The following is a 25,000-nucleotide window of genomic DNA, read 5'->3' on the forward strand; positions in this document are numbered from 1 at the left end:
AGCAAATTACTTTTTTATTTGTGTATTTGGGCTCTTTTATACATTACAGGAAAAAACTTGAAAAATTAGAATAACGTGCACTCAGAGCTGTACACTCAAAATGATAACAAATAAAGCTTTGCATGTAATGACTCTATAATATATTAGTTTCACCTTTTAAATTGACCTTTAAGTTGAAGTTAAATTAACTTTTGCACGTTATTAAAATTTTTCGAGTTTCACCTGTATATCTTTTTATAAAATAAATGGAACCAAATTTAAAATGCATTATAATATTTAGAGAGTCTTTGTTGCTTCTTAAATCAAGCTGTTTTTTAAAGCATTATACTTTATAAAGATGTGTTCAGTGAATAGATACGTATTATAACTTTATAATTGAAGACGCAAAAAAAGTTAACGTCTAAATCTGTCTGACATTTTTTTCAAATGAGCATTTTTATCCGGCTCCCATGTTTGGGTTCAGTCATTTCACTTTAATGGCAATGAAAAGGTTATCAGGCAGTTATTGAAATGCCTTATTTTCACAAATGTCACCGATAAAAGCAACAAAAAATTGCTTTAGACTTAGAAGTCTTCAATTATTTACGAGACCATACAATGCATTACAAGGCATAATGAATGCATAAAAAATAGTTAATATAAACGCTTTAAGTCGAGGTTCTCTGTACTATCACTCACATCCTTTACTCTGAAACCACTTAATGTTGTCATAAATGTGTCCTCATAGGCAATCTGTCTTAGTAGGAGTCTTATTCAAAGTAGTTAGTAAAGCTAATTATCTGGAGAGTCGGATGCTAGTGATGTATGCATGCGTCTCTCTGTCTTCTGTGAGTCAGCATGACTGTATTGTTTCAGGAGATGAGAGGAAATAAAGCGCTTTGAGAAGGTGAAAGAGCATCCGTGTTCTTGCCCCGGGTCCGGTTTCAGGCGGCGTCTTAAGTGTTCATTACTCATACGCTAGTGCATCGCTGAGAGAGAAGAGACTTTAGAAAGCTTCCCTGCAGACCCGCTGGCCCGTGATTTGTTGTGGCAGGTCCTCGACTCGAGTCCTGGCTTTACCTCCTTTAAACTGTGGCCAAAAGTGCAAATGTGCATTACAAAAAAAATCACTCGAGTTGATATCGCTAATGGTTTGATTGGTTTAAAATGCAGGCACATGGGGGGTTTTCAACCCTGTAATCATATGAAGCTAGTGTAGACATGCCGAGTAGGGCTGGGTATCGATTCGCAAGCTCTCAATTCGATTCGCTTTTCGATTCCCAATTCGACTCGATGAATATAGATTTAAAGAAGTGGTGTAATGCCCTTTTCATAAGATGTAAAATAAGTATTTGATGTGTTAAGTGTGTGTGTGAAGATTTAGCTCAAAATACCCCACAGATATTTTTATATATCATGTTAAAATTGTCATTTTTTGAGGGTGAGCAAAAACACATCACCGTTTTGTGTCTGTCCCTTTAAATGCAAATGAGCTGCTGCTCCCGGCACAGGGGGCGGAGCTTCAAGAGCTTGTGTCCTTTTACCTCACACACACACTTACTCACTCACTCACTCACTCACTCACTCACACACACACTCACTCACACACTCACTCACTCACTCACTCACACACACACACACACACACACACACACTCACACTCACACACTCACTCACTCACTCTCTCACACACTCACACACACACTCACTCACACACACACTCACTCACTCACACACACTCTCACTCACTCACTCACACACACACACACACACACTCTAACTCACTCACACACACTCACTCACTCACTCACACACACACACACACACACACTCTCACTCACACACACACACACACTCTCACTCACTCACTCACACACACACACTCTCACTCACTCACTCACTCACACACACACACACACACACACACACTCACACACACTCTAACTCACACACACTCACTCACTCTCACTCACACTCACTCACTCACTCACTCACACACACACACACACTCACTCACTCACTCACTCACTCACTCACTCACTCACACACACTCTCACTCTCACTCACACACACACACACACACACACACACACACACACACACACACACACACACACACACACACACACTCTCACTCATTCACTCACTCACTCACTGGGTCCGCTTCACACACACATGATTAGGCACAGGTTTTACGTCGGATGCCCTTCCTGTCACAACCACACACACACACACACACACACACACACACACACACACACACACACACACACACACACACACACACACACACACTCTACGACAATTTGGCATATCCAATCCACCTAACCTGCATGTCTTTGGACAGTGGGGGAAACCGGAGCCACATTTATAAAAAAAAAAAAAAGGTTAAACGACAAATATATGTTTTCTGCCCAGCTCTACTCCCGACTCCCGAGTCGATATCGCCAATGCTTTGATTCGTTTAAAACACGCTTTTTTCCCTCAGGCCTGTAATATGATGTTGTGTGTGTGTGTGTGTGTGTGTGTGTGTGTGTGTGTGTGTGTGGACATGCGAACGAACGCCACCGCGCTGTCGACACACTCGCTCTCCCCACCTGACTGATCCTGGTTTCTCCCGGAAGATTTATAGTGGCTGGGATGCTGGAGACAGGCCATTAGCATGAGCTCTGAGGAGCCATCATTCAAGCCGACTCATGTTAGCATCGCTTCCTGCGATCGGGAAACTAGCGCTGCAGTTTAGTCTGTTTGCAACATGTTTCCTGATCATGAAGGCGTTCAGGAACTCGAAAGGCATCAGATGATAGTGCAGATTTTATGTCTGCAGGGATGCAACATATTGTAATCATATTGATTATCAGTAAGATTTTAAGAGCTGTTTATTAATTCAGTTTATTTTGTTTTGTTTCATTTATTTAGTATATAAAATACATTTATTTTGTTTAGAGTTTAAATAAATATATTTTTATGTTTTGTGTATGTTAAGTATTTAATTTTAAACTAATAACTAGTTTTGCTAATTCATATTAACAGATAATGTGTGAAAAGAGCTTTTTATTAAAAAATATTTTAGTTAGAATGTATTGTATAAAATTAAAAATTATATTATTTTAAATTTAAATAACTATTTATATATAATGTTTTTAATTTTGTTTTATTTCCATTTATTTGTTTGTAGTACTGATGTTAAAAAATGATGTAACATTAACAGCAAATGTTTAAAAACACAAATGTATTAAATGTAATGGACATATCAGTGAATTACATAATATAATAAAATGTATTTATTTATATAGTAAATTAATGACTTTAGTTTAGCATTACATTTTTTATTTAGACAAAAGTATATAATTTTAAATTAATTAAATTAAATTGTAATTTATCTTATCGATATCGGCTGGAATTGTAATCTCTCTCTCTCTCTCTCTCTCTCTCTCTCTCTCTCTCTCTCTCTCTCTCTCTCTCTCTCTCTCTCTCTCTCTCTCTCTCTCTCTCTCTCTCTCTCTCTCTCTCTCTCTCTCTCTCTCTCTCTCTCTCTCTCTCTCTCTCTCTCTCTCTCTCTCTCTCTCTCTCTCTCTCTCGGATGCTTTTGTGGCTTGTCTGTATATGTATAGTAACTTGATCCAGGCGTCTCTCATGATTTGAGTACACAAGTACAACAAGTGGCAAAGTCATCATCGACCTGTTAAATTCCACACGCAAGTAGTGCTTTTTTCCTACTCCGGCTCTTCTTTCCGGATTTGCGAGTTCCCTCGGTCCAGAGTGGAGTTGTCTTATGGGCGTCACGGGATGCATCTGAACCAATCACGGTGTCAGACATTCACATCAGCCAATGAGATTTCGCTTTTAAAGTTAAATGCCCATTGTACTTTCACGATTGGTTGCTGATTAAAAGGAAATGACCATATTTGGATCCGACAGCATTGTACAGGAGAGAGAGAGCTTTCTAACGGTGTGTGTGATGACAGGAGACAGCGATCAGCAATTTCTGACACCGTGATTGGTTCAGATGCATCATGTGACGCGCTCTGACATTTATATGTGTTTTTGACTGTTTTTCTGCTCAGTTAAAGGCCATAAATGCTGTGTTTATAAGTTTTGATGTGATTTAGGTGGTTTGTATTGTTGTTGCTAATGATTTGATGAGATATTGTATCAGTAAATAGTTGTTTCCACTAAAAAAAGTATGATTTTTTTACATTACAAATCTTTAAATGCCGTTTTCTCAAAAAGAGTTTTTTGTCATCCTCCAGTATAAACATCTCAGCCGATGTCCACCAAACTCTCCAGTTACACACTTAGCAGTATTCTGAAGATATGTTCAGAGGGATTTGTTAATAAATCATTCCTGGCCTGATTTATGTGACATTTTATTAAAAAAAATATGGCGAAAATCGATTTTTTAAGGCTATGGACAGTACATTTAGATTAGGTCATGAAAGCATATATCCTGAAATCCCTCTGAACATCTTTCATCTTGTGTGTAATCAAAATGAAAAAAGAATTTTGCACCCGGCTTTTATCATATGTTCAGATCTATCTACCGAAAATATATGCAAAATTGCGTATATTTAATGAGATAATGCCTAATTTGCATAATTCAACATACAAATTTCAAAAACTTGCAATACTTTTTTTTATGAACTTGTGTAAGTAATCAACTGATGAAGTTTCGTAGTGGTATCTATTATTTTAAAATTATACCCTATTCACCTGTAGTGTCTCGCCTTAAATATTCCCTGACCTCGGTCCGGCTCCGGCAGATCCGATGACATTCTGTCTCCGTCCAATCACAGCAGTGCTCTTCGATTATTCTCCAATCAACTCGCGCGCTTCCGTCGCTACGGGCCAGCGATCCGGATAGCGCCGCTGCGATCCCCGTTCCTCTGGCAGCGTGACATTTAGAGTCTGTTTGTGTTTATCCGTCACAATCTGGACTCCTCCATTGTCTGCCAGCGGAGATTGGACGAGTCGTTCTCCGCCGACGAGCGCTGTGGCATTTCTGAGGAGTTAAAGATTATCCTGACCTGCGTGTTGGAGATGTCTATCCGAGCTCCGGACTAATGTCGTCCTCTGCCTGCATTCGTCGCTGCTTTGAAGTTTCACTCACATTCTCAGAGGCGCGTTATTATAACACTGCGACTTGAAGGTTGTTTACAGTTTAGCTTGCTAATTAGCATATTAACTTTCCCTGTTATCATTTCTCCTCTCGCACATTAGTTCTAATGTTTGTTGCAAGCTGCTGTTTAAAATGAATCACGTTTGTCTGAATCTCATACTGCGTTGGTTATGGTAAAGTCTTGTTTTGTACCCAATACACCACACACACACACACACACACACACACACACACACACACACACACACACACACGTACAGTAGTGGTCAAGAGGGGATATTAACCTAGAACATTTTTGTTCATTTTGCCTGTTCTTTTCTTTGTTTTTTTAACGCATTATAGCAGTCAGCATCAAGTGCCATATATCATTTTAAACAGGAGAGCCTGAAGTTTCCATCTAGCACATTTAAATTACCAATTTTACATTCATTTTGTCTTGGAATGGATGAATTTACCAGATTTAAGAAAAACGGTAGCACGTTTTTAGTGTTTGTTTTTTGTTTTGTTTTTTTGTTTTTTTTACTCAACTCAAACAAATCCTCCTGAAGTTTAGATTTTTTCCTTTAGAAAGTTTTACTTTGATATTCTAGATATCCAGATGACTTTTTCACTACATGTAACAATCCCTAAGCAAGTTATAGCCATTTATTACAACATTATTATATGCGATTTTCAGTGAAAAGCTGGTGTGTTTTTCAACTTACTGACAATGTAGACGTGTCCAAAAAAGTTCAGGAAGTAAAATAAAAAGAAAACATTGTAATAGAACACTGAAGCAAAAGTGACATATATATATATATATATGAACCAATCTGGGCATGATGATGGGACTAACACTAAGCATTAACAATCAATCCCGTTTGGCTCAGAGAAACAAACCACATGGGTTTCTATGACGAATCAATGCTGATCAAAACCTGATGACGCAATCACATTCACTACAGAGCCTCTGAATGTCCAAATTATGTCCGCGATTAACCCGATATCACATAACAGCCACAAATATCCTCTTTACGGGACTTTTTAAAGCATACAGATTGGATTAGTGGTTCAAAAGTTATTAAACATTTAAGAGCAATAGTTATTTTTAAACCATATTATGGTTGAACAATTTTTTTTTATATATATATATTTTAAAAATGAAGGAAAAACAAAACGCTAAACTTGGTTAAAGTGACTTTTTTTGTACAAAAAAGGCAAATTACACCTACAGGTTTTATTTTGCTATTCAAAAAAATGTGCAGAAAAACAAAAACAAAACTCACATACATTACCAACAACATATTCAATTATTAATATTTTGCGTGTTCTTTCTTTTTTTTGCATGTTCATAATTTCTTTGCATGACGGCCAGGGTCGCACAATTTGGCATTTTTCATTGCGTTATTAGGACAAAAAAACAAACACACAGCTACGCAATATGCTTAAAAAATCTTCAATACAATAACAATATTTGAATAAAGTGTTAAGATATCAGTTTTCTTAAGCCGAACATCACTTTTGCCCACTTCTGTACTTTTTTTATGTTTTGCATTATATATGTTATATATTTAGGCAAGGCAAGTTTATTTATATAGCACATTTCATACACGATGGTAATTCAAAGTGCTTTACATGAAAGGGATTCAAATAATCAGAAGAAATTAAAATAATTAAAATCATAAAGTCATTTGTACATTTTTGGATGAATAAAAATACAAAAGCTATAAAAAAAATTTGTAAATCAGGGAAAAAAGGTATGATACAAATCATTATTTGCCCAAAAAGCTTGTGTGGATGCATATGAAAAATATCATTATTTGATAATTTTAGATGTAATAAACGTCCCTTGTGTCTCTCATACCGAACCCCATGTGGCAGATCACAGTCATTGCGCAAAACGAATTGCTTTTTTTGAGAACTTTTTCATCATTCTTTTGAAAGCCTGAGTATCTAATGTCTGCCAGTCACACAAAGCCTTTGTTTTGAATGAAAATGCGTCGTCTAAACGGAGAGGAGTGACTCACGTGGATGTGGAATAAGTGTGTCTGGAAAGTCTGACTGTAGTCATTGTTAGTGAAGCGCAGCGTTTTGCAGAAGAGACAATAAACTAACCTTGACAGTCCAAAAGGCAGATTATATAAAGAAAGCATGTTTGAGATGTTTACCTTTTTCAGTCGTTTTCAGACCTGTGAAGAGTGCATTTTTGCTTGTGCATGTGCTTTTAATAATATAAGAAACTTTAACATCCATGGCACGTCCTCCATGAAAAGGTCCTTTAAAATGTTTTTCACTCTTATAAAAATAAAAATAAAAGGTTTGGAGAACCAGAAATTGTTCTATGGACTTTATGGATTTAGTTTTTTTAATTTAATTTTTTATTTTAATTTAATTTTATGACTTAAGCGGTTTGTAAACATACTTTATCAGGAGAAAATTTTTTAATAACCATTGAACGTGAAAGTATTATGAAATTATTAAGACGTCTCTCTTTTATATAGAACCTTTTTGGCATAAAGGCTTGAGTGAATTGAACCATTTCTTCTAGGAGTGTAGGAATGGGTGTATAATTTTAATAAGCCTTAAAGTCCCCCTTGTCAATCATTTTATCACTTAAAACTCATTTTTTAAATATTTAAAATGACATAGTTAAAAGTTTTTTCCTTGAAAAAATAAAAGATATTGAAATATCTTGAATGTTACTCGACACCCTTGCCTCATTTAGTATGCGTGGTTCTATGAATATGCAAATGAGCCCCGCCTCCACTCACTCAGAGATCCACTGGTGGACGATCACACGTTGATCTGATTGGTCAAGGTAGTTTGTGACGTCAGAAACACCAGCGATTTCAAACCGTGTCTTTGGTTCACTGCAGTTTTAAGCAGAAAATACTCGACTTATGAATTTACACTTGGTTTGTCTTAACGCATATTAAAAACACCACATAGACACATAAACAACCTTGATTTTCACCGCAGGGGGACTTTAAAAAAGCTTTTTACACTATAAAGAGCCGCTGAAACCCCATATGGCAAGGGCTGGGGAATCTCTTTGAAGTGGATCAGCGGGATAACCCTGGTTTTGCTCCTGGAAGATTCCCCAGAGTCCTCCCGTTTGCTAAATGACCCCACCGTGACACCGTAGGTGACGGATGTGAGCTCGACGCACTCTTTCATGTCACCGCACCGGGGAGACCGAGTTTTATGGCTGTGTGGATGGACGATCCCATGGGCGCTTCCTCAAGAATGAGCATTTTAGATATGGGCTCGGACACACGAGACCGGGAACGTCATACAAACTCAAAAAAATGATGCAAGCCGAATAAAGAGAGGAATTATTCATCTACTGTTGGTCAGCCGCTATTCGTCAAGCGCCTTAAGCATGCGTGTCAGCAGAGCGGCCCTAGGGGACGTTTAGCGGACGCAATCCTTTCATTTTCAGTGTTAGTTTAGCGATTTGTGGCGGTCTGTGTGACTGACTGACTGACTTTTGAAGATGTTTGTCCTTACTATGAACATTGGAGCTCATTGACAAAAACATCCTCTAAAGAAAGTCCACAGAAGAAGTTTGAGAGTAAATGATGACGTATCTAGATTAGTCATGTGACCACACACTTTTAGAAGAACAGGTTCTATATATAGAACTCTAGGGTTCTTGACTCAATTTTAAAGACCCTATAATTATTTGTATTTATAATAAACAATAATTATATTATTATTAGTAGTAAAGTTACTCATAACATAACATAAAAATAAAAAATAATAATTATTAAATAATAATAACTTATAATAACAATAATTGTATTCATTTTTTTTGTTATTAATAATAACTCTAAAAATTGAAAATAATAAAGTAATTCATTATTTAATAAACTATATAAGTTAACTATTAATATAATTATGGTTAGAAAATATTTTTTTTAATTAATAAAACTATGATAAAACATTCGATAAAACATCGAATCGCAACGCACTCGTCGAATCGCGACGCACTCGTCGAATCGCGACGCACTCGTCGAATCGCGACGCACTCGTCGAATCGCGACGCACTCGTCGAATCGCGACGCACTCGTCGAATCGCGACGCACTCGTCGAATCGCGACGCACTCGTCGAATCGCGACGCACTCGTCGAATCCCGACGCACTCGTCGAATCCCGACGCACTCATCGAATCCCGACGCACTCATCGAATCCCGACGCACTCATCGAATCCCGACGCACTCATCGAATCGCGACGCACTCATCGAATCGCGACGCACTCATCGAATCGCGACGCACTCATCGAATCGCGACGCACTCATCGAATCGCGACGCACTCATCGAATCGCGACGCACTCATCGAATCGCGACGCACTCAGAATCGCGACGCACTCATCGAATCCCGACGCACTCATCGAATCCCGACGCACTCAGAATCGCGACGCACTCATCGAATCCCGACGCACTCATCGAATCCCGACGCACTCATCGAATCCCGACGCACTCATCGAATCCCGACGCACTCATCGAATCCCGACGCACTCATCGAATCGCGACGCACTCTTCGAATCGCGACGCACTCATCGAGTCGCGACGCACTCATCGAGTCGCGACGCACTCATCGAATCCCGACGCACTCATCGAATCCCGACGCACTCATCGAATCCCGACGCACTCATCGAATCCCGACGCACTCATCGAATCGCGACGCACTCTTCGAATCGCGACGCACTCATCGAGTCGCGACGCACTCATCGAGTCGCGACGCACTCATCGAGTCGCGACGCAGTCATCGAATCGCGACGCACTCATCGAATCGCGACGCACTCATCGAATCGCGACGCACTCATCGAATCGCGACGCACTCATCGAATCCCGACGCAGTCATCGAATCGCGACGCACTCATCGAGTCGCGACGCACTCATCGAATCGCGACGCAGTCATCGAATCGCGACGCACTCATCGAATCGCGACGCACTCATCGAATCGCGACGCACTCATCGAATCCCGACGCACTCATCGAATCGCGACGCACTCATCGAATCCCGACGCACTCATCGAATCGCGACGCACTCATCGAATCGCGACGCACTCATCGAATCGCGACGCACTCTTCGAATCCCGACGCACTCTTCGAATCGCGACGCACTCATCGAATCGCGACGCACTCATCGAATCGCGACGCACTCATCGAATCGCGACGCACTCAGAATCGCGACGCACTCATCGAGTCGCGACGCACTCATCGAATCCCGACGCACTCATCGAATCGCGACGCACTCATCGAATCCCGACGCACTCATCGAATCCCGACGCACTCATCGAATCCCGACGCACTCATCGAATCGCGACGCACTCATCGAATCCCGACGCACTCATCGAATCGCGACGCACTCATCGAATCGCGACGCACTCATCGAATCGCGACGCACTCATCGAGTCGCGACCAAGCGGCAACCTCCCTGTCTCTCTCTTGAAACCAACACGGAAGTGAATTAAACGGCAATTCATCGACTGGCCGCTTGAGGCTGGCTGCAGAAGGGAGTCAAATCTGTATCTCCCCCATGTTAAAATGCCCAACTTTACAGCAGAACAAAACATGTTTACAGCCTGGTTCTCTCTGTGGCTTTGGTCTATAAAGCTAACTTTGCCCTTCATAACAACTGTGAGGGGGGTGCATTTTTTTACAACTCGCCCGTTTAGTTGATTAATATTTAAAGTTCTGCAAAATTAAGGGTGTGTCCACTTTTGAGTGACAGGCGGATTCCCGCTGATGTAAATGCTAGCCGGTTAGCAGTTACTTCACTTCAGCAAATTCCAGCTGCTGAATTTGCCATCTCTGCCGTGTTTGTGCTTTTATTCGGGATTATTTCATATAATTTAATACACCCATTACCTCGCCCACGGCTTTAGATTCCGTCGTTGTCGTCGAGTATCGTTCGAGAGAACACCAGCGCTGTATTCCAGTCGTTCTCCTCGGTGAACATGCACGAATGGATGTCTGACAATTTCGTTGCTTTTTGGAGTTTTCAGATTTAAAAACGTCTATAGATATAAAGGCTAAACTCGTTCTGCGGTGCCGTTGCTCTGGGACAGATTATAACATGCTCATGTTCCGTCAGATGAGATCCTGGTGTCTGTGTTTCTCCGTTCATGCAATAAATTCACATCCTTGAATGAGCGCGTATTTCTAGCGCATTTACTTGAACTTCATAGGTAATATATCTATGTTTTGACCCATTTGAGAATTGAGATGCGGCCAAAATCAGAATTTAAAATGGACTGAATAATAAAGCTCTCTACGAACTTGACGAGCGATGCCGCGCTGACGGACCAGAGACTGTAATAAAGAGTGACTGACATGTATGCACATAATCACGGTCACACACACACACACACTCTCAGAGTAGCCTAATATTGTAAAGTTACTGCATAATACATTTTCAACAAGCAGAATAACTTAGCTGCACAGAATCGCGATACACAGTCTCACTTGTAGCTATGTCTTTTAACTATTACAATATTTCGAAGGGCAAAAACAGGACCTTTTAATTGCCATTCAGATTTTAATCATCAACTGTCAGTGTCACTTTAGCGCGAGCCCGTGTGCAGTCGCAGACTTGGTACTGTGAGTAGCATATAGGGATGTTCGCCGTGACGTCACGACGCGCTCTGGTTGGCAGAAGAACAGCAATGACCGCTTAAAGCGCAGCGCAAACACAGAAGAAAATGGTTGTATCGTGCTTTGTGATCGGCTGTGTTAACAGGTTCGATAAGAGTAATAACGCCAAGAGCTTCTACCGCGTACCTAAACAGCCTGAATCAAGAAAGAAAGCTTTGAATTTCTGCAATTAGGCGTCTATACCCAGCGGAAAACAATGGGAGCCAGCGGACCACGATCGCGTCTGCTACCTACGTTTTGCGTTAAAAATTAAAACTAATTTTGTAAATAAATGTTACTAGTAGGTTCTATCTCATTGATGGGTTAATTAATCAATGAATAACTGTACAAAATACCGCGGAAGACGTGTCAAAGTGTTTGTTTACATAACTTTTTGTGCATGCTGTGACTGAGCAATGGAAGTATAATAACACTGACATACCCTTATAAATTAATGGCAAATTATTGTATTTTTATTCATACATTTTACGTATATGTTAACCAATGTTATATATCAGAGGTAAGATAATTTTGAATATAGCCCATGGATAAATTACACCTGTATTTTTACTCTAGTTGTAACATATTTACCAGTTATCCTTAGTTACAACAAGTAATATTCGTAATTATTACTTAATTTATAGGCATCTAAAGATTTGTACGCCTTCATCGACTCTCTGGTAAACATAGATGGCGTGTCGATGAGATACAGATAGATGTCGCCGAATGTCAAATCTGGCCATGTGTCCGGGCTTTTGCTCCAATTCTCACTCAGGTGATATTGATCAGGCAGAGAACATGAACCCTGGTTATATAAAAGCTTAACCTTATATCTCTTTTTTGGTTCTTCGGACAAATAATTAGCATATGCTGACAAAACACAGGTAGACTGCTGCGAGTCTGCGACATGTTTTGGTTCTTTCTGCCAACCAGTTCGCGACCACGCCCATATCGTGACGTCACATTTGACTCCGGCGAACATCCCTATAGCATTAGCTCCCAAGCCTGCTAACTCCATAACGTCGCGCTAGGTGGGCGTGGTTTCAGTTAGCCAGGCTCCTCAGCTCCGCCTCTTTGCCCATATTCTGTTATCCGGGAGTGACGAGCGGTGACGCGAGGCCAAGATGGCGACGGCCGGCTCCGCCCACTTTAGGCTTCAAAAATGCTCTTCAGAAACCTACGGGTGACGTCACGGACACTACGTCCATATTTTTTTACAGTCTATGGTCGCGACGCACTCATCGAATCCCGACGCACTCATCGAGTCGCGACGCACTCATCGAATCCCGACGCACTCATCGAATCCCGACGCACTCATCGAATCGCGACGCACTCTTCGAATCCCGACGCACTCATCGAATCGCGACGCACTCTTCGAATCGCGACGCACTCATCGAGTCGCGACGCACTCATCGAGTCGCGACGCACTCATCGAGTCGCGACGCACTCATCGAGTCGCGACGCACTCATCGAGTCGCGACGCACTCTTCGAATCGCGACGCACTCATCGAATCGCGACGCACTCATCGAGTCGCGACGCACTCATCGAGTCGCGACGCACTCATCGAGCCGCGACGCAGTCATCGAATCGCGACGCACTCATCGAATCGCGACGCACTCTTCGAATCGCGACGCACTCATCGAATCGCGACGCAGTCATCGAATCGCGACGCAGTCATCGAATCGCGACGCACTCATCGAGTCGCGACGCACTCATCGAGTCGCGACGCACTCATCGAGTCGCGACGCACTCATCGAGTCGCGACGCACTCATCGAATCGCGACGCACTCTTCGAATCGCGACGCACTCATCGAATCGCGACGCACTCATCGAGTCGCGACGCACTCATCGAGTCGCGACGCACTCATCGAGCCGCGACGCAGTCATCGAATCGCGACGCACTCATCGAATCGCGACGCACTCTTCGAATCGCGACGCACTCATCGAATCGCGACGCAGTCATCGAATCGCGACGCAGTCATCGAATCGCGACGCACTCTTCGAATCGCGACGCACTCTTCGAATCGCGACGCACTCATCGAGTCGCGACGCACTCATCGAGTCGCGACGCACTCATCGAGTCGCGACGCAGTCATCGAATCGCGACGCAGTCATCGAATCGCGACGCACTCATCGAATCGCGACGCACTCTTCGAATCGCGACGCACTCATCGAATCGCGACGCACTCATCGAATCGCGACGCACTCATCGAATCGCGACGCACTCTTCGAATCGCGACGCACTCATCGAATCGCGACGCACTCTTCGAATCGCGACGCACTCTTCGAATCGCGACGCAGTCATCGAATCGCGACGCACTCATCGAATCGCGACGCACTCATCGAATCGCGACGCACTCATGGAATCGCGACGCACTCATCGAGTCGCGACGCACTCATCGAATCGCGACGCACTCATCGAATCGCGACGCACTCATCGAATCGCGACGCACTCATCGAGTCGCGACACACTCATCGAGTCGCGACGCACTCATCGAGTCGCGACGCAGTCATCGAATCGCGACGCACTCATCGAATCACAATTCTTAAAAAATTTTATAAAATAAAAAACGCAATACACTCAGAGAATCGAAATTCTTAAAAAAATTTATAAAATAAAAAACGCAATACACTCAGAGAATCGAAATTCTTTAAAATAAATAAAAAACGCAATGCATATCGTATCGGTACCCAAGTATCGTGATAGTATCGAATCGGGAGATAGGTCCCAGCCCTAATTATCAAGCAGTTTCATATTCCTAAATCTGTAAGGATCTGACCGTCGTCTGCCTCTGCACTTTAAGCTCTCGCTCTGAAGCCAGATGTGTGGTGTAAAGCCACGGCACTGTCTGAAGTCTTCCGTTTGTGTTCCTGCCGTTTCCTAAATCCCACTCTCCTAGTTGGAAACAAAGCGATCCATATGAAGGATGTGTGTGTGTGAATCTCCTGCTGGAATTAAACGCGTTTAACCCAAGGTCATGCGGTTGGGAGAGTCTTGTCTTCAGTGTTTTATTGTGTTTCTTTGAACCGGCTGAGCTCGAGGGCGACGCTGTCAGAGCCGAGACTATGAATGCACGTGTGTTCGGCTTTTAAAGAGTACGAGAGCTTTGATTTGCTTTCCAGACAATTTGTCACATTTCCTGACATATGGTCTTACATCAAGTCTTCATTGCGGTTCACGTGAATGTTGTTACGCCGTAGCGAGGCCTGGTGTTGACTGACACGTTCAGATGAAAGGCTTGTTCACACCAAAGCAACATTCACATGCAAGTATTAAATGTTGCTTGATTTCAGGGTGAGGTTTTGCGGTGTGTTTCATGGCACGTTGTTGCGTTGTAACGTCTTGTTGCGGGTGATCTCACACACTCTGTGGACGGGCCTGAACACACTCCTGTTTAATTGATAGGTGTAGTTCATGTTGAATTTCTTTTAATGTTGCAAATAACTAATGCAGAGAGGATGATTCATTTCCTGTCGGCGGCTTATTCTGGGCTTGCCGTGTGTGTGTGTGTGTGTGTGTCTCTCAATAATAATTTTTATTTATAATAAACAATAATTATATTATTAGTATTAAAGTTGCTGTTAATAATAACTTAAAAATAAATATATATTGAAAATAATAAAAATACTTAATGTAGAACAATAAGTATATTAATAGTGTTGTTTAAAAAATAGTCTTGTCTTTATAAATATATATTTAATATAAAAAAATAAATACAAAAATAACTATAATATAATTTATAGTTTATATTACACATGTAATAAAGTTAATAAATAAATAAAAAAAAATTGTGACTTAAATACCGAAAAGGAAAGGGGACGTCACTATTTTTAAGATGATTCTAACAGAGAAGTCCAGCATCTGTACAGAAGCCGCTTCACATTATGTAACGAGTTATAAATAAACTCAAGCAGGAATGCATTACATTGATTGGATGAGAAATGTTCAAGTTTAATGTCGACTCCAGCGCAGAAAGGTGTGTGTATCCTCAGTGGATCTCTCGAGACTGTTGTTGGCAAACACATCTGGAGAGGAATGGTCGTGTAGGACTGCGAGGAACTGTGTGAACTCAGCTGTGTTTGCCTAAACTGGAGCGGAAGCCTCGGTTGTGCACAGGTGTGTGTTCCTGCGCGTGGTTTTGTGGTGTGTGTTCCTGCGTGTGGTTTTGTGGTGTGTGTTCCTGCGTGTGGTGTGGTGGTGTGATTGAGATGAAGAACTCTGAGAGCCGCTCTTAGCTTCAGGATCTCCGTGTCTGAGGAGAAGGAGAGCAGCAGACACACACGGCTCAGGAAGAACGGGTGAAAGACACACACACACACACACACACACACACACTCTTTCATCAGCCGCTGGTGGAGGGAACACTTCACAGAAACGCTTTGATTACTGTCTTTGCTGTAAAAATGTACAGTTTACCGTTTTATTTCTGGAGATTTCACCAGCTCTGGTTTATTGAAGATGTCATGTTTGTTTGTTTGTTTGTTTGTCTGTTTATTTATTTCCTCTTTTATGTCAATCCCGACAACATTACTGTTACATCCCATTCCTTTCTTTTCCTTTTCCTTTCAATCCATTTCCATCCCTTTCTTTTCCTTTTCTTTTCCTTTTCTTTTCCTTTCATTTCCATCCCATTCCTTTCATCCCATTCCTTTCTTTTTATTTTCCTTTCCATCCCATTCCTTTCTTATCCTTTCAATCCCATTCATTTCTTTTCCTTTCCATCCCTTTCTTTTACTTTCCATCCCTTTCTTTTACTTTCCATCCCTTTCTTTTATTTTTATTTTCCATTCCTTTCTTTTCCACCCGATTACTTTCCATCCCATTCCTTTCCATAGCTTTCCTTTCTTTTCCACCCCATTCCTTTCTTTTCCTTTCCTTTCCATACCTTTCCTCCTCTCCCTCCTTCCACTTCACAGGAAATGTTTTTTAGTTCACTGTTTTGATATGCTATCGAATGACTTGTATAAGTTGCTCTAACACACTTTCCTCCATCTCGAAATCTGCAAGTTATTAATGTCTAATACTCTAATATCTCAATGCATTGATGGAATTACTTCTCTTCTGCCATCCATGCGTTGTGCGTTTGCTTTGCTTTCCATATCAAAGTGAAATATCATACACACACACACACACACACACACACAGGTGATCAGTCACCAATGAGTCTTCAGCCTTTCTTCCAGCCTTCTCTTATATTTACTTCTCTAATTACGTCTTTTCAGGAGCTGGAAAAGTGTTATTAGTCAGTTTCTCGTTCTTCACTCTTTTTTCCTCCGTCTCTGGCGGGTTATTCTGAACAGACTCTAATGAGCACTGCTGGGTTTCCTGTAATTGTGATCTTAAACTGCACAGCATTCTTCACTGACGCAGGTTTAATGGCACATGATGGCAGTACTTTAAGCTTGAGTTTGGAGATATCAGTATTCTGCTTGAATGAAAAATTCAACCTTGCCACACACACACACACACACACACACACACACACACACACACACACACACACACACACACACACACACACACACACACACACACACACACAGGTGCACAGATACTGTCCAGGTGGAACGAGGGCAGCACCAGCTCTCCTTGTCTCTTCAGTCCATCTGTGTCCCTCTTTTGTCCTCTTGCTCGTCTCTGAGAAACCCGACACCATCTGAAGCTCCTCTCAGAGAAGCCACTGCTTTGTTACACCGGTTCTTTCTGTCCACAGCGTCTAAAAACCACAATCTGACCGGCAGTGACCGAGTCGCAGATCCTCACCTTTATCCTCCGGCTCTGAGACACGCCTGGATCCTATAACACACAGAATCCTATAAATGTCTTTTGAAAACGCTACAGAACTAATAATATGTGCTCAAAGAAAACAGCATATTTTGTTAAGACCATTAAGCTTGAATTATTTGTTAATTCGCTCATTGTTGGTTGGGTCGCTCGTTCAGTTGTTTACTTGATTACATATTTATTCATGCACATACCCCCAATTATCATGAACGTAATGCAAAACAATCTATTTGATACAAAATTAATACATAATCTATTTTTGACACTTTCAACAATTTTTAAACAGATAATTTATTATTTCATAATTGTATTTTTTGCTGTTAACGTTTTTTACTTGTAATGCAGTAAAAACATTATGATGAATATTTGACAGTTGAGATTACCAAAAATATATATATATATATATTGTGATTACCCCCCAAAAAAATGATTGTCAAAATTTCTCACAATGCAATTGTTTGTTCTAAAAGTTTGCTTATTTTTTTTAATGCTAGTTAATTTTTTTTTTTTTCATTTTATCTTGCATTACATAAGGACCTGAACAAGCGTATGATAGATTCACCGTTCTCAGAAGGTGTTGGCTAAATAAACTGTAACTCCAGCAGATAATGGTCCCAGTGTCCCGCAGTGGTATCAGGGTGTGGCGCAGGATTAGAAGGATAAACACTGGTCCGGCACTTCAGGGACGATCTCCACAAGCGGTTGAGCCCCATCTGCAGCTTTGATTGCCTTCCCTCCCTCTTTCCCTTTCTTTCTCTCCTTCCCTGTCTTTGAGTCACATATGGTGAGGAGATATTGCGGGCTTAGCCCTAAAATAGAATAAATTTAAATGCGTTTGCAAATAAATGAGCTAATTATGACTTTGTTCACCTTTGGGGCAAAAGCCTACTGTAGATGTCTATTAGTCAAATAAATAATGCTGAGGAAAAAAACATCAGTCCAATTATAAAAAGACCAAAAATCCAAAAAAATCTTAAGCATTTAGACCAAACACAACCTCTGAATTGTTCTAAACCAGCTCGAAACTTTAGATAATGTGATTTTTATTTATCTGTCCGGCTGTTCCTCTTGGTATTTGGATAAAAAATAATGTAGTTTAGCATTTTATTTGCCTGAAAGATAGCAAATATGAGTTGTTTTTGTAAGTTGTCTGAACCTATAAAAGTTAGAAACGCTGCTTTTTAACTCCAGCTTGAAAGGCTTCTTTGATTTCTAAAAATGGTCGATATAAACTCTTAACAAATCCTGATAGGAAGATGTTTTGGGACTCCACAGATTCAGACCAGTGCAGAATATTTGAAGTCTGTGATCTTTGAAAGAAAGCGTCTCTTGCATCTGTAAATGCTTCTCACGCAGGACTGGATCGAGACCGCAGAACGGGCTTGTGCTGACATGTCCCGACTCACTCGTGCACGGTCACGTCATCGCAGTCCTGCAACCATCTGGATATAAACTGCTGCTTTGAGACACATCTGGTCATCAACATGCCAGGGTCTGAACTGCACTCAGGACTGAAATATTCCTGTTGTGGTGACAGGACAGACAGTATTTCACGAAGCGTGTCCCTGTACGCTGACAGGCCAATCAAGACACGTTTCTGTCCTCGTGCCGCGTCAGGATTAACTGGTCGATATGAAGTGTCCCTGTCGGATCAAACTGGACAGAATGTGAGAGAGAACAACATAACTTCATATCTAATGTGGTGTTCCCCTCGTTCCATGTCCAAACCGTCATCAACCTATCCAAGAATTTAATTTATTCATTTTATTCTGTTTTGCTTAGTAGAGAGAGAGACTAATTGAAAAGATTTTCATAATCAATTCTCAACAACAACAAGATGATCTTGCGCATCTGCAATAACAAAGCTGATCTTTTTGACGAGGAAATTGTCTGAATGGCAGGTTTGCTGCTTAAATAGAATTATAAATCTCTTAAGTATATGTAATATTTAGGGAATACTTTAGAATAAAGGCTCCTAATTTTAGCATTAGTTAATGCATTAACTGACAATAAGCTATACATTGCATCATCGTTTCATAAAGATGCATTTATTCCCCGCAGAGTAACTAAGATTTGTGGTGTAACCGGAGCACATGGCCTTTATATGATTATATGAGGGGGGTGTTTGCTGCAGTGCCTTTGGGTTATCTTGTTGTGTATGCGAATTCAAACTAGCATAAGCCCTCTAATGACCAGTAATTGCTTTAATGAATTAGTTACAGTGAGTTCTGGAGAGAGGACAGTGTGGACACTTCATAAGGCCTCACACACATGTACATACAGACATACTCGCACACATACTCATGGACAAACTCGCACACGTATTCATGCACATACTCGCACACATACTCATGGACAGACTCGCACACATACTCATGGACATACTCGCACACATACTCATGGACAGACTCGCACACATACTCATGGACAAACTCGCACACGTATTCATGCACATACTCGCACACATACTCATGGACATACTCGCACACATACTCATGGACATACTCGCACACATACTTATGGACATACTCGCACACATACTCATGGACAGACTCGCACACATACTCATGGACATACTTGCACTCGTATTCATGCACGTACTCTCACAGGTACTCATGCACGTACTCGCACAGGTACTCATGCACGTACTCTCACAGGTACTCATGCACGTACTCACAGGTACTCATGCACGTACTCTCACAGGTACTCATGCACGTACTCTCACAGGTACTCATGCACGTACTCTCACAGGTACTCATGCACGTACTCTCACAGGTACTCATGCACGTACTCTCACAGGTACTCATGCACGTACTCTCACAGGTACTCATGCACGTACTTTCACAGGTACTCATGCACGTACTCGCACAGGTACTCATGCACGTACTCGCACACGTACTCATGCACGTACTCAGACACGTACTCATGCACGTACTCGCACACGTACTCGCGCACGTACTCTCACAGGTACTCATGCACGTACTCGCACAGGTACTCATGCACGTACTCGCACAGGTACTCATGCACGTACTCGCACACGTACTCATGCACGTACTCAGACACGTACTCATGCACGTACTCGCACACGTACTCGCACACGTACTCTCACAGGTACTCATGCACGTACTCGCACAGGTACTCATGCACGTACTCGGACACGTACTCATGCACGTACTCGGACACGTACTCATGCACTTACTCGCACACGTACTCATGCACGTACTCGCACAGGTACTCATGCACGTACTCATGCACATACTCGCACAGGTACTCATGCACATACTCGCACAGGTACTCATGCACATACTCGCACAGGTACTCATGCACATACTCGCACACGTACTCATGCACGTACTCGCACACGTACTCATGCACGTACTCGCACTGGTACTCGCACAGGTACTCATGCACGTACTCGCACAGGTACTCATGCACGTACTCGCACAGGTACTCATGCACGTACTCGCACAGGTACTCATGCACGTACTTGCACAGGTACTCATGCACGTACTCGCACAGGTACTCGCACAGGTACTCATGCACGTACTCTCACACGTACTTCGCACAGGTACTCATGCACGTACTCGCACAGGTACTCATGCACGTACTCGCACAGGTACTCATGCACGTACTCGCACAGGTACTCATGCACGTACTTGCACAGGTACTCATGCACGTACTCGCACAGGTACTCGCACAGGTACTCATGCACGTACTCTCACACGTACTTCGCACAGGTACTCATGCACGTACGCGCACAGGTACTCATGCACGTACGCGCACAGGTACTCATGCACGTACGCGCACAGGTACTCATGCACGTACTCACACACGTACTCGCTCAGGTAATCAAGCACATACTCGCACAGGTACTCACGCACGTACTCGCACAGGTACTCACGCACGTACTCGCACAGGTACTCACGCACGTACTCATGCACTTACTCGCGCTCCTACTCATACACTTTATATGCACATACTCGTACTTATACAAATACCTGCGCACATACTTGTGCACACACTTGGCTTTTCGTTACTTGATGTGAGTTTTATAACAATGGATATAATTACTGTAACTAACTGTAGATGTTTTCCCATTAAACTGAAATTTAATAAACTATTATCATTTATTTATTTTGCATATCAAGAGAGATCAGATTCAAGCTGAAATTTTAGTCTTTCTGTAAAAATCTAACCTCTTGCTTGCTTGAGATTGCGAATTTGCTACGAGTACCAAAAATGCTGATAGACGAGTAATTTGTTTTGTGCAGTTGTGCTGCTGCTTATTTTGTTGGAAACCTTGATGCATTTAATTTCCAGTGTTCCTTGATATATAGTTTAAAAGACACATTTTACTTGAAATAGAAATGTTTTATAACATAAATGTCTTTCCAATCACTTTTCATCAATCTATTGCATCCTTAAATGGTAGCGTAGATCAAAGTTTGATTAATTTTTGTGAATTGTTGAAGCCAGATTGATTTGGTTGATCAAAATCACAGAGTTAAATATGCCATGTACTCTGACTGATCTCTAAATGAATCCACTAATATCTAATTCTACTGCTGAGACTGCCTAATATTTTATGAATGACCATTTTTTTATGCTAATATAATCATATCACATGTGTTTATCCACTTAACACTTTAGTTGGTATTTTGCGGTCTTTTCTCATGAGATTGATGTCTGGGAAGTGGGAACGCTGTGCCCTGGGCTGATTGTTCTGTGTCAGAAACGACAGCCATTTTGGCTCCGTTCCCAGGGAAGCTTTCATTCAGATGTGCAAGAGGGGGCAGGTTGAGAGAGAAAGTTTTACAAAGTGCTGGAAAGCCAGAGAAATGGAAAAACTGGAGATTTTTTTTAAACATTACCTCATTGTGAAAGACCCCCCCCCCCCCCCCATCAGCCGTGTGCAGAACGCATATAATTAACACACTGCGAATGGAAGCATTTAGCTGGAGTTGCTATGGAGACGGAGCTTAGGGCTCTGCTAGTATAATTGTAGCAAACCTGTGAAATAAACAGGAACACAGAGGGTGATCCTCGTTTTTAAACCCTGATATTGATTCGCAGTTTTTCTCATAATACTTTAACACTGTGCATTTTCTCTCGTGTAGATGCTGATTGCCTCTGCTTCACTTCACACAAACATTAGTGTGTTTCGGAGCGCCGTTACACACTCAAACAATCCTCTCGCGGATAAACATGCCATTACGCCTCTCGTCTCGCTGTGCGGTTTTAAGTGCTCTGAGCTTCCCAAGGTCAGAAGATGCTCAGTGTTTGACCGGGAATTAGTGAAAAGAGTTGCTTTAAAATAACATGGTGTACAAATAAGTACTGTGGTGAAACCGGTGTACAATTATGGGATGTAACAGATGGTGCTTTTAATGTGTGCTGTGGCACTGAATGATTGCCAATTAAGTGAGTTATGTGTATTTCTGTGTATGATAAATGCATAATAACACATTAAACAATGAGTTATAATTATATATTTTGAACAATGGTCTATATATACTTTATACATGCAGTACTGTTCAAAAATGTGTGGTCAGGAAGATTAAAAAAAACAATTATAGTGTTAAAAAACTAACATTTCAAGTTAGTGAAAGTTAGCTGCTGTTTTTAACTCTGTTAATGAAAGAATCCTAAATGTATATATAAAATATGAACATTTTCAACACTGATAATAATCATAAATGTGTCTTGAGCATCAGATCATCATATTACACTGATTTCTGAAGGATCATGTGACTGAAGACTGGAGTAATGATGATAAATTCAGCTTTGATCACAGGAATAAATTACACTTTATATGTATTCACATTAAAAAACGCTATTTTTAATTGAAATATTTCAGAAATAAATAAATGCAGCCTCGGTGAGCAGAAGAGACGACTTTCAAAAACATTAAATCTTAAACTCTAAACTTTTGAACAGTTGGGTGTATTATATTATATTTTTGTGTATTTGTGTGTGTGTGTGTGTGTGTGTAGATAGATAGATAGATAGATAGATAGATAGATAGATAGAACCATTTTTTAAATAAAAAGTGTTGTACCTTTGGTCTACGGAGTGTGTGGAGAAGTGATATTTGTGTCGTACCTTTGGTCTACGGAGTGTGTGGAGAAGTGATATTTGTGTCGTACCTTTGGTTTACGGAGTGTGTGGAGAAGTGATATTTGTGTCGTACCTTTGGTCTACGGAGTGTGTGGAGATTGGAGAAGTGATATTTGTGTCGTACCTTTGGTCTACGGAGTGTGTGGAGATTGGAGAAGTGATATTTGTGTCGTACCTTTGGTCTACGGAGTGTGTGGAGAAGTGATATTTGTGTCGTACCTTTGGTCTACGGAGTGTGTGGAGAAGTGATATTTGTGTCGTACCTTTGGTCTACGGAGTGTGTGGAGAAGTGATATTTGTGTCGTACCTTTGGTCTACGGAGTGTGTGGAGAAGTGATATTTGTGTTGTACCTTTGGTCTACGGAGTGTGTGGAGAAGTGATATTTGTGTCGTACCTTTGGTCTACGGAGTGTGTGGAGAAGTGATATTTGAGTCGTACCTTTGGTTTACGGAGTGTGTGGAGAAGTGATATTTGTGTCGTACCTTTGGTCTACGGAGTGTGTGGAGAAGTGATATTTGTGTTGTACCTTTGGTTTACGGAGTGTGTGGAGAAGTGATATTTGTGTTGTACCTTTGGTCTACGGAGTGTGTGGAGAAGTGATATTTGTGTCGTACCTTTGGTTTACGGAGTGTGTGGAGAAGTGATATTTGAGTCTCAGTGTTTGCAGTGTCTGATGTTCCTCAGGAGATCCGGCACCACAGAGACCAGCACTCGTCCTCACGCCTCATTCATATTCCAGCACATTAACGTGGGATCAGTCTGATATCCAGACAGCTGGGACGTGTGTCTGTGTGTGTGTGTGTGCGCGCTCACACTCGTCCCTTGTTTGTTCACTTTGCGACAGAACGCCTCTGTGCCTCAGTTACGTTGCGTGTGTGTGTGTAGCTTGCCATTTCGGGCTTTATTCAAAGTCAGCATCTCCCAGTGAGCTGAGGATGCACACAGCAGCTGATCCAGAGTCAGCGAGATCACCGTAACGCAGATAATGTCAGCGTCTCTGACTCGCACACCACCTCCACCCGTACATGCTCACCAGCAAACGAGGAATGATGAATAACTGTCTGCTCCTTTAACCTTAAGACCTCTTTGACGCTGTATTTTTTGCGTGCGCGCATGAGAGGACAGGAAGCCAGCTGTGTCAGTGAGGTCGCCCTAAGCGTGTGTGTGTGTGTGTGTGTGTGTGTGTGTGTGTGTGTGTGTGTACACACATATATGAACCTCATGAATGTGCCTGCGTGAAACGGGCAGGTGTCACAACCTCATTACCCATCATCACACCTGATCATTCTGCACTGCTCACTGAGAGAGAGTGTGTGTGTGTGTGTTCAGAGTTCGTATCACTCATTTGTGTGTGTGTGTGTGTGTGTTTGTGCAGGTA

The 25,000-nt window shown here is 41.7% G+C and overlaps 1 protein-coding gene across 1 annotated transcript in view; it reads left to right on the forward strand.

Moving 5' to 3' along the window:
• ext1b (exostosin glycosyltransferase 1b) overlaps nucleotides 1–25,000 on the forward strand; it is a 109,736-nt gene that overhangs the window by 51,738 nt on the left and 32,998 nt on the right. The window contains 1 exon segment of the mRNA XM_079591613.1: nucleotides 24,998–25,000. This exon segment is cut by the window's right edge and continues 91 nt beyond it. Coding sequence (XP_079447739.1) covers nucleotides 24,998–25,000 — 3 coding nt within the window.

The sequence above is a fragment of the Phoxinus phoxinus genome (genome assembly GCF_949152265.1).
Source record: "Phoxinus phoxinus genome assembly, chromosome: 19".
Taxonomy (NCBI): domain Eukaryota; kingdom Metazoa; phylum Chordata; class Actinopteri; order Cypriniformes; family Leuciscidae; genus Phoxinus; species Phoxinus phoxinus.